This window comes from Belonocnema kinseyi, chromosome 1, assembly GCF_010883055.1.
Source record: "Belonocnema kinseyi isolate 2016_QV_RU_SX_M_011 chromosome 1, B_treatae_v1, whole genome shotgun sequence".
NCBI classification, from domain to species: Eukaryota; Metazoa; Arthropoda; class Insecta; order Hymenoptera; family Cynipidae; genus Belonocnema; species Belonocnema kinseyi.
This window is the reverse complement of record NC_046657.1, coordinates 102,290,531-102,305,058: the sequence shown is the minus strand read 5'-3', so window position 1 is coordinate 102,305,058 and position 14,528 is coordinate 102,290,531. Positions and strand designations below refer to the sequence as shown.

At 26.0% G+C, this 14,528-nt stretch overlaps 1 protein-coding gene across 1 annotated transcript in view; it reads right to left on the bottom strand.

Annotated features, from left to right (window-relative positions):
* The window catches only part of LOC117173698 (DNA-directed RNA polymerase III subunit RPC2), a 63,687-nt gene that overhangs the window by 44,381 nt on the left and 4,778 nt on the right, over window positions 1-14,528 (bottom strand). Inside the window, exons 3-7 of the mRNA XM_033362343.1 lie at window positions 9,766-10,234; window positions 9,499-9,650; window positions 2,739-2,844; window positions 481-666; window positions 268-381 (exon numbers count right to left, since the gene is read on the bottom strand). Of these exons, the coding sequence (XP_033218234.1) occupies window positions 268-381; window positions 481-666; window positions 2,739-2,844; window positions 9,499-9,650; window positions 9,766-10,234 (1,027 nt within the window). The remainder of the gene's footprint in view (window positions 1-267; window positions 382-480; window positions 667-2,738; window positions 2,845-9,498; window positions 9,651-9,765; window positions 10,235-14,528) is intronic.

Sequence of the window (14,528 nt, the reverse complement as noted above, 5' to 3'; positions counted from 1 at the left end):
AGATAAATTAGATTAAGCGTCAAACGGCACACTCCAACCGTAAATGCCAACAAAATGAAAAAACTTCAGGTACGAATTCGCACCAGTGTACCGTTTGAGGGTTAAATTTACAGAAATAATGAACAAATATCAAAAAATATTCCTTAATTTGTTTCGAATCCCTGCAAAAAGATGACAATAATTGCGCGCGTGTTTGTTTTCTAGTTTTATTACAATTTTATTTTAAACTTCCAATTTAATTTATTGTTATGTCTATTCGGTACTCACCGTAGATATTGCAAAAGCCAAACCACTGGTGATTTTATCCTGTCGGAAATATTTCACGATGTCAAACTGCGCGGCCTTTATCTTTGGAATATTCTTATCCGCAACTGATTTCAACTAAATAGAAGGAAAGAGAATGAAGATTAGGACGTGGAAAAAATAAGTAAAGTTATGACTTTTAAATGTGAGGATATTTTTAATCTGAAGACGTCATACCTCCCAGTTAAACCTTTTCAGCAAATCTTCAAACATTAAAGCTAGAAGCGATCCTGCCAATTCTAATCGCTTGTTTCCATAATAATCACGATCGTCCAATAAGCTACGATCATTCTGGGCCATAATCACTTTCCGAACCATGAGTGCAAGGTGGGCTGCTTTTAACTTGAAACTAAAGTCAACAACCTGCGAAAGAAAAGCACTGAATATCAAGCTTTCATATAAGATTTAATAAAGTACATTTATAATCTACTGCGCATCTATAAAAAAACGTTTATGACTGCGCAGAAGAGTTTCATCGGGATGTCTACTCAAATTCTGGAAACGAATTCCCTGCTAATTCCAGGTTTTTTTCCGGTATCTTAAAATTTTCCTAGGTGTAATTTTTTATAATACAGAGCCATTAAAATGTTTCGCACTTTTTAAAACATTCAAATGCGAATATGTATAAAGTTTCGCAGGTTTATTAAATATAATGTGTTTTTTTACACTTTTCAAGGATTCAATCAAAATGTTTAATTAAGAAACCTTTGACAAATTATATTATAAGATATTCTTAAATGTATAAGTACCACCGATTAATTAAATAATTAAGTGATACTGAAATCATAATTAATCATTCCCTGAATTTAACTCTAAAGTCCATAAATTTGAATAATAATTCAAACCATTTTTAATGTTATCTTCTTATACTTAAAACTTAGTGCAAATTCAATTAATTTTTAAATGTTCATCTAAAAAATTAAAACTTTCAACTAAATAGTTCATTCATCTGGCACGGATAAATTTAAAATCAAAAGGAAGAAAACGAAACTAAAAATAATAAATCTTCAACGAAACAGATGAATTTTCAATTAAAATTATTGATTTTTAACTGAAATAGTTGAATTTATATAAAAAAGACGAATTTTCAACTAAAAAAGAAGTTGTCAACTACAAATTTAATTGCTAAAGTTTCATTACAAAAAAAATTAATTTTGATTCAAAAAGATGAATTTTCAACTAAAATTATGGAATAGTTACATTTTCGGTTTAGGAAAAATTTTCAAAAAAAAAAATTATTCTCTAACTGTAAGTCGAATTTTAAAACAAAAGTCAAAAATGTTAACTAAAATGATTTAATAATTAGCATTATTAAATTTTCAACCAAAATGTTCATTTTCAACACAGAAGATTATTTCTAATAAAAAAAAAAGAATTTTTAACTTAAAAAGATAATTATCGACAAAACATTAAAAAGATAAATTAGTATTTAAAACAACGAATGTCCAACCGAAGCTATAAAATTATAACTAAAATGAGGCAATATTCAATTGGAATAGTTTTATTTTCAGTTTCAATCGGAATAGTTAAATTTTAGAGAAAAAATTAAATTTAAGCGAAAGAAAAAAAGAATTTAAAGCAACCCATTTTTCGATCAAAGGGTTACATTTTTATTAAAATCATAATTTTCAATGAAAAAAATTACATTTTAACAAAAAAGTTGAAATTTCTGCTGAATAATTAAGTTTTCATTCCAAAAAAGATTAATTCTGAACTAAAAATGTACTACTTAATATTTTAACCAAAAAGTTTTTAATTTTTTATCGAAAAATAGTCAAATTTGAATACAGAAAACAAATTTTCAAGAAAGTACATAAATTCAAACCCAAATACTTGAATTTTTAAATAAAAGCTATCAACTTCTAACCAAAAATAGAAATGTTGAATTTTCAGTTTAAAAAATTATTTTCAAACTAAAAAAAAACAAACGACTTTTCAAGAAAAGAGCTCATTTTTCGCCAAAGAGATAAATTTGCAATTAAAATGAAAAATCTTCACCAAAAAAATTAATTAAAAAAAAAGAGTTTTAATCTTTAACCAAGTAATTAAATTCTCATTCCCCAAAAGATAATCTATGAACAAAAAATGTAGTAATTGTATTTCAAACAAAAAAAATATTGTAATATTTTTAAGAAATTTGTTGAATTAAACCAAAAAGGACGAATTTTCAGGATGAGTTAATACAAAAATACATAAATTCTTAACTAAAAGCGATCAATGTTCAACAAAAAATAGAGTACTTGAATTTTCAGTCAAAAAACTAGTTTCAAATAAAAACAAAAAATAATTTCTGAAAAATAATTAAATACAATAATATAAAGCTACTTTTGCAAATAAAGAATCATCGTTATTCAATTTCATATTGCAATTTAAACAAAACCTTAATTAATTAAGTAGGGTAGACGCCCTTTTCATAGATAGAAATGTTTGCTTACTGGAACGTGAGACAAAAGATTGGTTGCCAGAATGTCTTTCATCTCATCGTAGATATTCGACTTGACAACATTGAACCTCTTTTGCTTTCTTTTAGCGCTCAGGTAACTGGAAATTAAATTTAAGAGTGAACAATAAATCGGGGTAGCCATTCATATCCTAAAAATAAATACCAAAATACCAATAAGAATAGAAAACTCAAAGAAAAAATCGCAGCCATTTAAAATTCTAAACTCTAGAAATCGGATCCACTCAAATATAAATATTTCAGAGTGGCCTCCAAAAACAAAAAAATGTCTAGTTATTTCCCGGTTACCAAACATACAAATTTCAAGACATAGAAATTAAAAGATTTTAACTTTCATATCTGAAACAATGATCAATTTAAATATCGAATACTTAACTATTATATAAAAACATTTAAAACATTGGAAATCTTATAGATTTAAGGTATTTAAATTTAAAATTAAATCCTTTTTAATTCATTCATTCATCGAACAATTTAATCAGACTTTTTCGAACTCAGGGTTCTTTTTCGTTGTCTGCAAAAAGCCTAGTTTCTTTCCTTTAAATCTCTTGAGGTTAAGAACTACACGCATTATTATTTATTTATAAAAAACAGTGTTTAGAAGTGGACTGGGAATTACCAATCGGCCCGATAAAAGACTTGCAGATCGGCCTTGATACCCTTTCTTTCCAATTGTTTGTGAAAGAGTTCAAAATATTTGTAAGATTTCCAGTATTTTTAAAGAATTTCACCGATTTCAAGAGAATGAATAGAATTTTCAAATATTTTAATTATTTTGAGAAATTTTCAATGATTTTAAACATTTTAAGTAAATTTAGAAGATTTTAATGATTTTAAGGCAGTCCAAAGGATTAAATATTATTTCCCGGATTTTAAGTGATTTTTGACGGATTTCAATAGATATAAAAAAGTCTAAACATCTTACGATATTCCTATAAATTGCAAATAATTTCACAGTATTTAAGGGATTTCGCAGGATTTCAAAAATATAGAGATAATACAAAATATTTCCGTTATTCTGCCTTTTAAAAGAATTTGAAAAGATTTGAAAGGATTCAATAGGATTTATTCGATTTCTAGAATATTCAAAGACTCCAAGATATTTAATAGAATTTCCAAGATTTTCGAATATTTCAAATAATTTTAAAGAGATTTTATGAGATTTCTGAGGACTTCAGTAATTCTGAGGGATTTTAAAAACTTTCAATAACGTATTTTAATGAATGTTTCTGAATCTCAAATGCTTTTATATGGCTTCAAATATTTAATATTTTTAAAGGAATATCATCAGATTTCATTCAATTTCAGGGAATTTTATATTTTAATGGATTTAAAGGAATTTATTCACAAGAATTGTTAAATGATTTTAGGGGATTTGAAAACATTTAGGTTATTTCCAAGGATTCTAAGGAATTTTCAAAAGACTAAAAAAATTTAAAGAGTTTTCCTACAATTTGAGAAGACTTAAAAGGATATTTATAGGAACTATAAGGTTTACTATTGGATTTACGTACTATAAAGATTTTATAATATTTCAAGTGTTATAAAAAAAATTTCATAAGATTGAGGGAATTTTAATCAGATTTTCGAGAATGAAAGGGCTTTTATTTATTTTTTAATGTTAAGGACTACGTTTTTGTAATTAATGTCAAAAGAGTCATAAATTCTTAATGATGATAGTATCACCAACAAATTCTACCGAATGCTTGCTTTTCTGTAATGAAATTTAAAAACTGGCAACCTCCAAAAATGATTAAGTTCAAAAGCAATGCCCATACAAATTTAATAATTCTACAAAGGCATTAAGAACTGTACATTTTGAATTGTTTTATCTGGTTAAAAACCCTAGCATAACAAAATAAACGTTAAAAAATTAGTAACGTTCCGGACTGAGCGTTTAAAAATTAAGAAACTTCGAAACAAATATTTGCGAATTTAAACTTTTGAAAATAAATAAATTTTGTTTCCTAGTTTTAAAAAGTACAATTTTTCTGAATTGCATATTCAAAATTATAATTTTAAATTACAGAAATTTTCAAGATAATACAAATAATTAAAAAATGAGATTTCTGTAACAAAGACAAGGAGTTAAATGTTACAATTGAACCAAAAGACTCGTGTTTTGCCTTCGGCTATCAAAAGCTATTGCCTCAAGGAGCCAGAAAAAGATTATAAACAAAATTTTCATTTTTGGAAGATATACAAAATTTGAAGAAAACTGACCATGAAACTAAAATTTTTAAATAATGTAATTCTGGATGCTTTCAATTTAAACCTTGAAAATGTGCAATTTCTAAACACGAGTCTAAAAAATGAATTATTTTCTAAAAAATAATTTTCAACAGCATTTAAAATTGTATTTGACAGGAACAATTTTAACTTTATTCTTGAATATCAATAAAAAAAATTTGTTTTCATAACAGGTGACATTGTTGAATTAAAAAAAATGTAATTACGTGACTTAAATTTAAATAATTATGTTTTTAAACAAAAACTTATACCCTAAGGTAGATTTTTTTTGTTCTAACACAAATTTCACCTCTGCTTTTAATTATCAATCCTGCAATATGAAAAATTTCTTTTTAAATGTACTGGGTTTCAATATTTTTTTAGAATAATATCTCTTAAGTAGAGAAAGAGAAAAATATAAGAATTACAGAGTTTTTGAATCAGTCCTTCATATAATTAGCCTATAGATTTAACGTTGATCCTATATTTTTTTAACATAAAACAAAAATTTTGAAAGTTGCTCAAAAATGTCTATTTTGAGGTTTAGCATTTTGTTACGACTAGGTTGAAATTGGTTTTCTTGGCAGAATATAATTTAAATTTTGAAGTCTCTAGTTAATTTATTTTGGTTGAAAATATTTTAATAATTGCAAATTTACTGATAAAAATATTAAACTAACGAGTTCTGTAATAAATAACATTTAGGGAGCTGAATGAAAAATGTCAGATTTAAATGGCATTTTCATCAGTTCTTAATCGAATAACCGAGTAAATTTTTCTTGGTCCTGGGGTTGGTTTAATATCCCAAAAGACTCAAAATAACAGTTTTTAAAATTGCTAAAAATTGCTATTTTAAGATTTGAAAATTTGGCACGACCAAATTAAACTTGATTTTCGTTATTCGATAACACTAAATTTATGTTTAAAGTATTTAATTTAATTTGCTTCACAAAAATGTCCCTAATTTCAAATTTACTTATAGAAGTGTTTAATTAACGGGGTCTGCATATTCAGTGACTTATAAAAATCAAAAAATTGTAAACGTTCATTATTCAGACATTTTGGAAGCTTAAAAATTCGGAAATTTTTTTAATTTACGCAAAACGTATAGGGAGATTAGATCAAGAACTGTTTTTAATATTCTGTAAATCCCAGATTTTTTTATTTTTCTTCCTAAGAGGTATTCAATATTCATCTAAAAAAATATGACAAACCTTTAAAGTTTCCGATTTTAAATATTCATTTTTCATTTAATTTTTTATTTAATATACATTTGATTAAAACTATTCTAATCGAAAGTAAATACAGTCAATATTATGGTGGCGCCAGTTAAAATAATAATAAGAAAATAATTTAAACAAAACGGTGTACGCAGAGGGTTAAAATTGGAAGTTGTGAGTGATTCTAAAACATGCTATATTCAAAGTTTAAAAATTGAACTATTTTACTTTCAAGTGAAGAATCTCGAAATTTAATGATGTCAGATTAAAATTTAGAAAATAAAACTATTTTAAAAATGAATGAATTAAGATTGGAATTCTGGAAATTGGTTAATTTAAAGTTCAGACGAATTGAAATTTTAATCTTTATAATTAAAAGCGGTCAAATTGAATAATTAAACATTTTAAACTGTTAAATTTAAACTATTCTTAACTCTAAGCGATTAGGGACGAATGAAAAATCCCAAAAAATTAAATTCCCGATTAATAAAATTTCCAAATTATAAAATTACCGAATTTCAAATTTCCCGACTAATAGAATTCCCAAACAGTTTATAATATTACCAAAATTGGAAAATCCCTGACAGAAAATTACCGAATTATAAAATATCCAAGATAGAAAATTCTCAAATTTAAATAATTAAAACATTATTTTTAATGTTTAAAGTTTTTAAAATGATTTTTTGTATTAAAAATAACTATGATTTAAAAAAATATATGTTTCTGGATACATTTCTTTTCAATTTTTGTTCTTTTAAATCCAAACAATAATTTTAGAAACTTTAAACATTGAAAATATGTGTTTCTTATAAAACATATTATTATTGTGTTTGCAATAAATAAACGAAATTTATAAACAACATATTTCAATTGTTTAAATTCAGGAATTTATTAGGGAATTTCATCATTCGGGAATATCCCAGTTCGAGAATTTCATTATTCAGTTACTTTTTAACGAAACGAATTTAAATTTGAGAATTATAAATCAAAAACTGAAATGACTGTTTCAAAGTCAAAATTTTTGAAATTCTGGAATTTTAAATTCTTATTACATAACAAAATTGTAATACAATATTTAAATTCTTGATACCATTTTTTCTAAGATCAAAAATTAAATTCTTCGTATTGTCTCCGTTTCAAATTGTTCATTAAACTTTTCAAAATTTAACCATTTTATTTTTAATTTCCAAATTAAAAGTTATGAAAGGTAAAAATTGTAAACTCAATGTCAAATATTTTTCACTTTTAAATCATTTTTTCTTCTTCTAGTTTTCAACTAAAAGTCTGACAATCTTAAGATATCATATAGAAAATTGAAAATTTTAAAAAAGAATACAGCACAATATTACTAATATCACAATTTTTAAATTTATTTTCTTTTAAATTGAGTTAGCGAGTTTTAAAATTTGTATACATGTATCTGCTTGATATAAAAAATGTAGTCTCCCCGACTAAATCTCAAATTTACCGAACTAAAGCTGCTGATGATTTAAACGAATTTTATCAAAATCGGAAGTTGTGAATGATTCTAAAAAAGTTATATTTTTATTTGTAATACCTACTGAAATTCGGCGGTTATTTCTGCGAAACGTAATAAAATAAACTTATTCAAAAACCTTCTAGATTATAATTTGAAAAAGGCAATGTTTTTTACAAATCTCTACTTTTAAAAAGCGATTTCTTCCGGTTTAAAAAAATTAACTCTCTTTACGAAACTGACCATTTTTTCACATATAAGATTAATTAATTAATTGCAAATCGCGCGTTAAGGTCTCTGGATTTCAATTCCCTGACATCAAAAATATGCAAAATTAAAAATACATTACTAAAGCAATTTTTTAATATTATGTTTTAAATATTTTTGAAACAATAATTAATAGTTAATAATCTCGAATTGAAAGATTCTGAAATTTTAAAAATAATATATATTGAACGATTTTTGACAATTGAACATTAAAAAAGATTTAATTTTATCATTTCTAAGTCGAAGCACTAAAAATTAAACAACTTGATTTTGAATTAAAAAATCACGAAATTGAATAATTTCATATTAAAATTTAGAAAATAGGACAATGTAAAAACGTTAAAAATTAAATATTTCAAGATTCGAATTTTGGAAATTGGATCATTTAAAATTCAGAGGAATTGAAATTGTATAATTTATAATTAAAATTATTTAAAATTAAATAATTAAAAATTGAAAACTTTTGAGTTTGAACAATTTTTAAATTCAAAGTGATTAATATTTGATAATTTATTATTGAAAATTGAATTAAATCATTCAAAGTGAAAGCTTCTGAAATTCTAAAATTTTAAATTTTTATTACATAAAAAAATTATTATTTAACATTAAAGTGAATCAGACGACCTTTTCTATAATCAAAAAATGAATTGAATTATTTTAAAAAATTAAAAATAAATAGTAATGTATAAATTAAGAAAGAATAATAATTAACAAATTTTCTACTCTGAAACCTTTAAAAGAATGCGAACTTCATTTAGGACTGAAAAAAATTTAGTCATCAAAAAGTGTGATAGTAAAACTGTTGGAACTTAAAATCTTTTAAACTGTAATTATTTAAGTAAATTTAAATCGTTAAAAAATTAATATTTCTTAAATTAAAATAATGAATATAAAACAAGATTGCTGTAAGATGATACCATTTTTTGAAATTCTACAATTTTAAGGTTTTTAATTCGAAATTTCTTTATGTTTACATCTAAAATTATTAAATTCAAAACTGACTATCAAGGCTTTGAATATAAAATCTTGAAATATTTAATAGCGAAATGGTCCTGAAATTTTAAATATTTGAATTTGAAACTATAATATTGTGAAACTTAAAATTTGAAAACTTCAAGAATGAATAAAAAATTAATTTAAGAACACACACTAGTTTCAATGCCTCAAAGATTAAATTGTGTTAAAATTGCGCATTTAAAACTATAATATTAAATCAAAATTAGGGTGGACACGACTGGATACTTTTTTTATTAAAAAATGTGATTTCTTTAAAAAGAATCCTTGACAATTACACTTTAAAAAATACAAAACGCGCGAATTTTGAAATACAAGAAATTTCCAAGTATAATATTTCTCTCCTGGCTTTATCGCTGTGCAAGTTTCTCCCTTTTCCGCTATAATTAGAGGAGCTAAGACAAATAAATCATATACAACATTCTAAAAACATATACGATTTTCTGTAAAATCCATAAGAAATATATCCCGACACTTTTCGGGTGAATGAACCGAATAGTTTCTTCTAGTTTTCATAATTTTCTTACCTCAAAGCTTGATTCTGTGACCTGATATCTTGACATTCATCTAAACTAGCATTCAGCTTTTCTCGGATATTATCCTCGGTGCCAATTAATTGCACTATTTCCTGGTCGCACTGGATTCCCAAAGCATTAAACACAGCGACAACGGGCACATCCTGAAAAACGAATTTTGAATATAATTCAAAATTGTAAATAAAAGCAACTTCTTTCAAACTAAAATCGATTCCTGATTCAAATCTAGTATAAAAGCTTAAAAATGATGGCACTTACATCTGAGAAAATATTCAGTCTGACGTAGTATCGTCCACCCTTGCCAACCACGTTACTTCTCGTCTTTCTCTCATGAGTGACACTGTTGCAAATCGCCACAATGCAACCTTTGCTATCTTCCTCGAGTAAAATTCGATTTCTGAGCATCTGTTCCTGAATTAAGATGACTTTTTCCTGTCCATTGACGATGAAATAGCCGCCAGGATCGTGAGGACACTCCTTCAGCTGAGCAAGTTCAAAGTGTGATTTATTGGTGAGAACGCAGTTTGAACTCCTCAGCATGATTGGCATTTTGCCAAGTAATAAATTGTGTCTGATGATTGTTTCATGACCCCGAGTGTATTTGATATCAACTGTGATTGGTGCCGAATAATTCAGGTCTCGGAGCCGACAATCCATGGGAGTCGCGGGTCTGGTAACATTGTACTCTTCCTCGATAACTGGCGTGCCAACGTCGACGTTCAAATATCTAAAATAATTTTTTACCAAATTAAGGGCTCGGACTCACGGCAGAGATCAAAAGTAGTGGCAAAAGTTACTTTTTTCAAATATTGGGTCAAAATATCTCAGGTGTGCCACTTTTAAATCTATAGTTTTATTTTTCAATCAATTCCCTACCGATAGAAACCTCTGAGTATATTCTAAAGATTCTCTAGGGTCAGATAAGCTCAGAGGAATTCTCCGCAGGCACTCAAGTAAATATATTTAAAGGTCCAGCTAGTTCTTTTAAATGTTGTAAAGGCTCTAACATGTCCTTTCCGAAATTTAAATAGAAATACGATCATAAATAACAAGCAGAGAGGCTGAAATTGAAATAAGAATTCAATCATAAATAACAAGCAGATGGGCTATATCAATAGAGTAGCCGACACTCGAGGGTCCTTTGTTTAGCTTTCGGATTAAAATTTAGAAGTAGATTTTTTTAATTTTATAGTTAACAGCCTAAAACAGAATAATTCGGAATCTACGGGTTTCGATGATATCAGATATCTTAATTTTTTTTTAATTCTTTAAATTGGAATAAATACGACGTTTCTCGTAGATGGAATGAGATACGCCAAAAAGGACAACATTTTTCAATCCAACTAGTAAATTGTATATTAATATATAGGTTATAATTATAAATAAGTATAATGAGAAAATTAATTAATTAAAAAAAAAGTGTTAACAATTTGAAGAGAAATTTAAAAAGGTAGAATCGGATTAGCGACGGCCAACTACTGTAAATAACTCTGCCCGCCCGGTACGTGACGAATACAAAAGGAAAATTATATTAACGTCGCACCACTCTTAAACGGACCACTAAAAGGACCTTGAAAGGGACCCAAATCTCTCAGACTATCTCAAAGCCTAAATTGTTTCAAATCGACTCTGCTTATAGTCTCAAATGGATCAGGCTATTTCGCTGGAGAATACTCAGAGATTTCTATCGGTAGGGTTTATAAAGTTTTCGATTCGTTTTTATATTAAAATAACTCCCCTCAAATATTTTTGCAAGAAATTTATTTTTTAACAAGTTATTAACAATCAAAGTTCTTCATCATTTATTTTTTTCTCAAAAATGGATTACTCGCGAATGGTTCATCGAAATTCAATAATTGAGTTATGAAAATCTGTATTACGAAGTATTGGGAATGGTGGTCTACCATTTCTCCACCTGGTGCTTAAAACTGGAACTAGAAAGAGTAGATACAATTTTAAAGTCGTACATTAATTTTTGCATAAAAGTATTTTACGATAGTTTTCCATATTATATTATTATACAGTGAAAACACACATTTTTGTCAAATAGGTTTTAAAAAAATTATTACTTCACTATTTCATGTAAGTTTCAATGAATTAAAGTTTAAATAAACTCTAAATAATGTATGAAGCGACAAATTTTATCCACATTGTGCGAAGAATACGAGTAATAGACGATTTAGGGTGGCCGTTTTAATCCAAAAAAAAAATTTCTGGTAATTTCCCGGTTCGCAAACATTTTTCACGGTCAATTAAATTTAAAAACTCGAACTCTAAAGCTAACTAATTTTCCATTTGAATTAATAAAAACTGAACTGCAAATGAAAGCGCTCAGGGTGAAACTCTTGAATTTCAAACTTTTGAAATAATTTACACGTATAAAATGCAAGCTACTAACACTTTTAAACTGAACAATTTTTAATTAAATGCAGTTTAACTGCAAAACAAATCTTTTTACTCTTATAAATTGTACAGTTCAAAGATTCAGGTTCAGTTCTAAAAATATAATTTCACGTTTTCATTTCCAATTCTCTAAAGTCTAAATTGAAGAATAAATCAATGAATTAAGAAATTTTCAAAATTATATCATTTAAAGCAATTTTAAGCCAGAATCATACAAAATTGAACGATTACATTTATTTTTAAACTTAAAACTTTTTAAATGAAAAGCTTGAAAGATCTGCATGTTGTTTAATTTTTTTTAAATTATTTCAGAACTTCTAAACACCCTTTAAAATGAATTTTTTTTCTCACTCAAAATTATATTTTCAAAATCAAAATCATTATTAATTTTCTCAGGAATTTTTTTAATCTTCTGAAGCCATTCCAAATTCTTAAAAATCTTTTTAATTTTTTATTCGAAATCTGCAAAAATGTATATGTCGGCGGTACACGTACATTCTTTGTTTAAATTATTTCAAATCATTTCAAATTTTAAATAGTTTATAAAGTTTCAATGGGGCGTTTACAGTTGTTTAACTAATAAAACTTCCAAATGAAATAGTTTACATATTTTTTGACGTTAGAAACGGGAATTTTTTTAATTAGGAACTGACTTTGAATCGTCTTGTAAAATTAATTATGATTCACTTTAAAAATTTGAGAGAAAAGTTTGATGTTAAAAATCATTGTTAATTTATAGTCACAGTTGATCAACTGAAAATATATTTTTAAAAAGGATGAAAATCACAGTTGGACAGATGTTTCTGTAAAAAAATATGTTTCTTCACCTTTTAAGATGTAAATTTCACCTAAAACCATTTGTTTTTAATAAACACGTACTTTTAGTATCAAAAAATACTTTAAAATCCACAACAAAAATCGTTAAACACTTTTATGCAGAAGTTAATGTAAAACTTTAAAATAGTACCTATTCTTTCTAGTTCGGATTTTTGTCACCAGGTCGCGTAGCGCAGTTTAACCATTCCCCATACTTTACGCTAAAAAAATTTCGCTAGTAAAAAAAATTTATTGTTTAAATAATCGTTTGTTTTAAGCAATTGAAAATTCATTAAAATTTTTCGCCTGTGAAAGAATTCTTCCACGTACCAAAAGATTATACAATCTCTTCCGAAAGTTTTGGTGAAAAAAAAGTTTGTGTTTTGCAGTAGTTCAAAAGCTATTGATTTTTTTGTGACCGCGTTTGAACCGATTTGTTAAAAAAAAACTTTTTTCGTAGAAAATTAATCTTCTTGGTAGAAAATTTCTCTATACTTTGTTGAAGATTAATCTATTTTATTAAAAATTCAGTTGCTGTGTTGGAGCTTCATCAATTCAGTTAAAAATTCATCGTTTTGTTTAAAAAATTAATTTTTTGGTTTTAAATTATTTTCTTTTATTCAACACTAATCTTTTCAATGATAATTTGACTATTCAATTTTTCTTTAGAAATTCACATGTTTTGATTGAAAATTCAACTACTTGATTGAATACTTAACCACTCTCTAAAAAAAAACAATTTTGGTTAAAGATTAATTTCTTTGGTTGAAAATTTATCTATGCTTAATTGAAAATTAAACCACCTTATTCTTTTTTAGTAGAAAATTAATCTTCTTGGTTGAAAATTCATCTTATCAATCAAAGAATAACTATGGCTAGTATAAAATTGAACCGCTTGATTAAAAAATAATTTTTTTATGAATATTTATCATTTCAGTTTAAAATTCATTTCATATTGTACTTAATATGATAGCCACAATAATTTTATTCCAAATAATTGATTACCCAATTGTTCCCCTATTTCTTGACTTAAAGGTGATCCACATTATTTAAAATAATAATTTTTTTTAACGTAGCTAAAATCTTTTTGTTAAAAATTCATCTATTTTGTGGAAAAGTGAACACTCAATATTATACCCATGCGCGTCCGAACCATTTTTTAGCGTAAAGTATACTTCGTAACAAAAACTTTTATTACTCGATTATTGAATTTCGATGAACCGTTTGCGAATAATCCATTTTTGAAAAAATAATCAAGAACCTTGATTGTTAATAAGTTTTGAAAAAAATAAATTTTTTGCAAAAATATTTTAGGGAAATTATTTTGATATAAAAACGAATCGACAACAGTATAAATTGATTGAAAATAGAACTATTGATTGAAAAGTGGCACACTTGAGATATTTTGACCCTAGTAAAAGGTATCCACTCAACTCCTGGAAAAAAATGCCTTGGCAATTCTAGTTTTTTTACAGATATCTCAAGTTTTTTCCAGGTATAGTTTTTTATAGTACGGTGCAATTGACATGTTTCGCATTTTATAAATAATCGACTCAGAATATGTATACATATTCGCAAGTTTATTATGAACACTGTTTTTTTTTTTTAGTTTCCAGGGAATTAATTAATATATTTAATTGAGAAAGCTTTGACAAATTATGTTACAAGATATTCTTTTATATATTAGCACAAACGATTATTTAAATAAGACTAAAACATAATTGACCAGTTCTTAAATTTGTCCCTTAAAGTTCATGAATTTAAACAACAAAGCACATTTTTTGCTATGTTATCTTTTTATA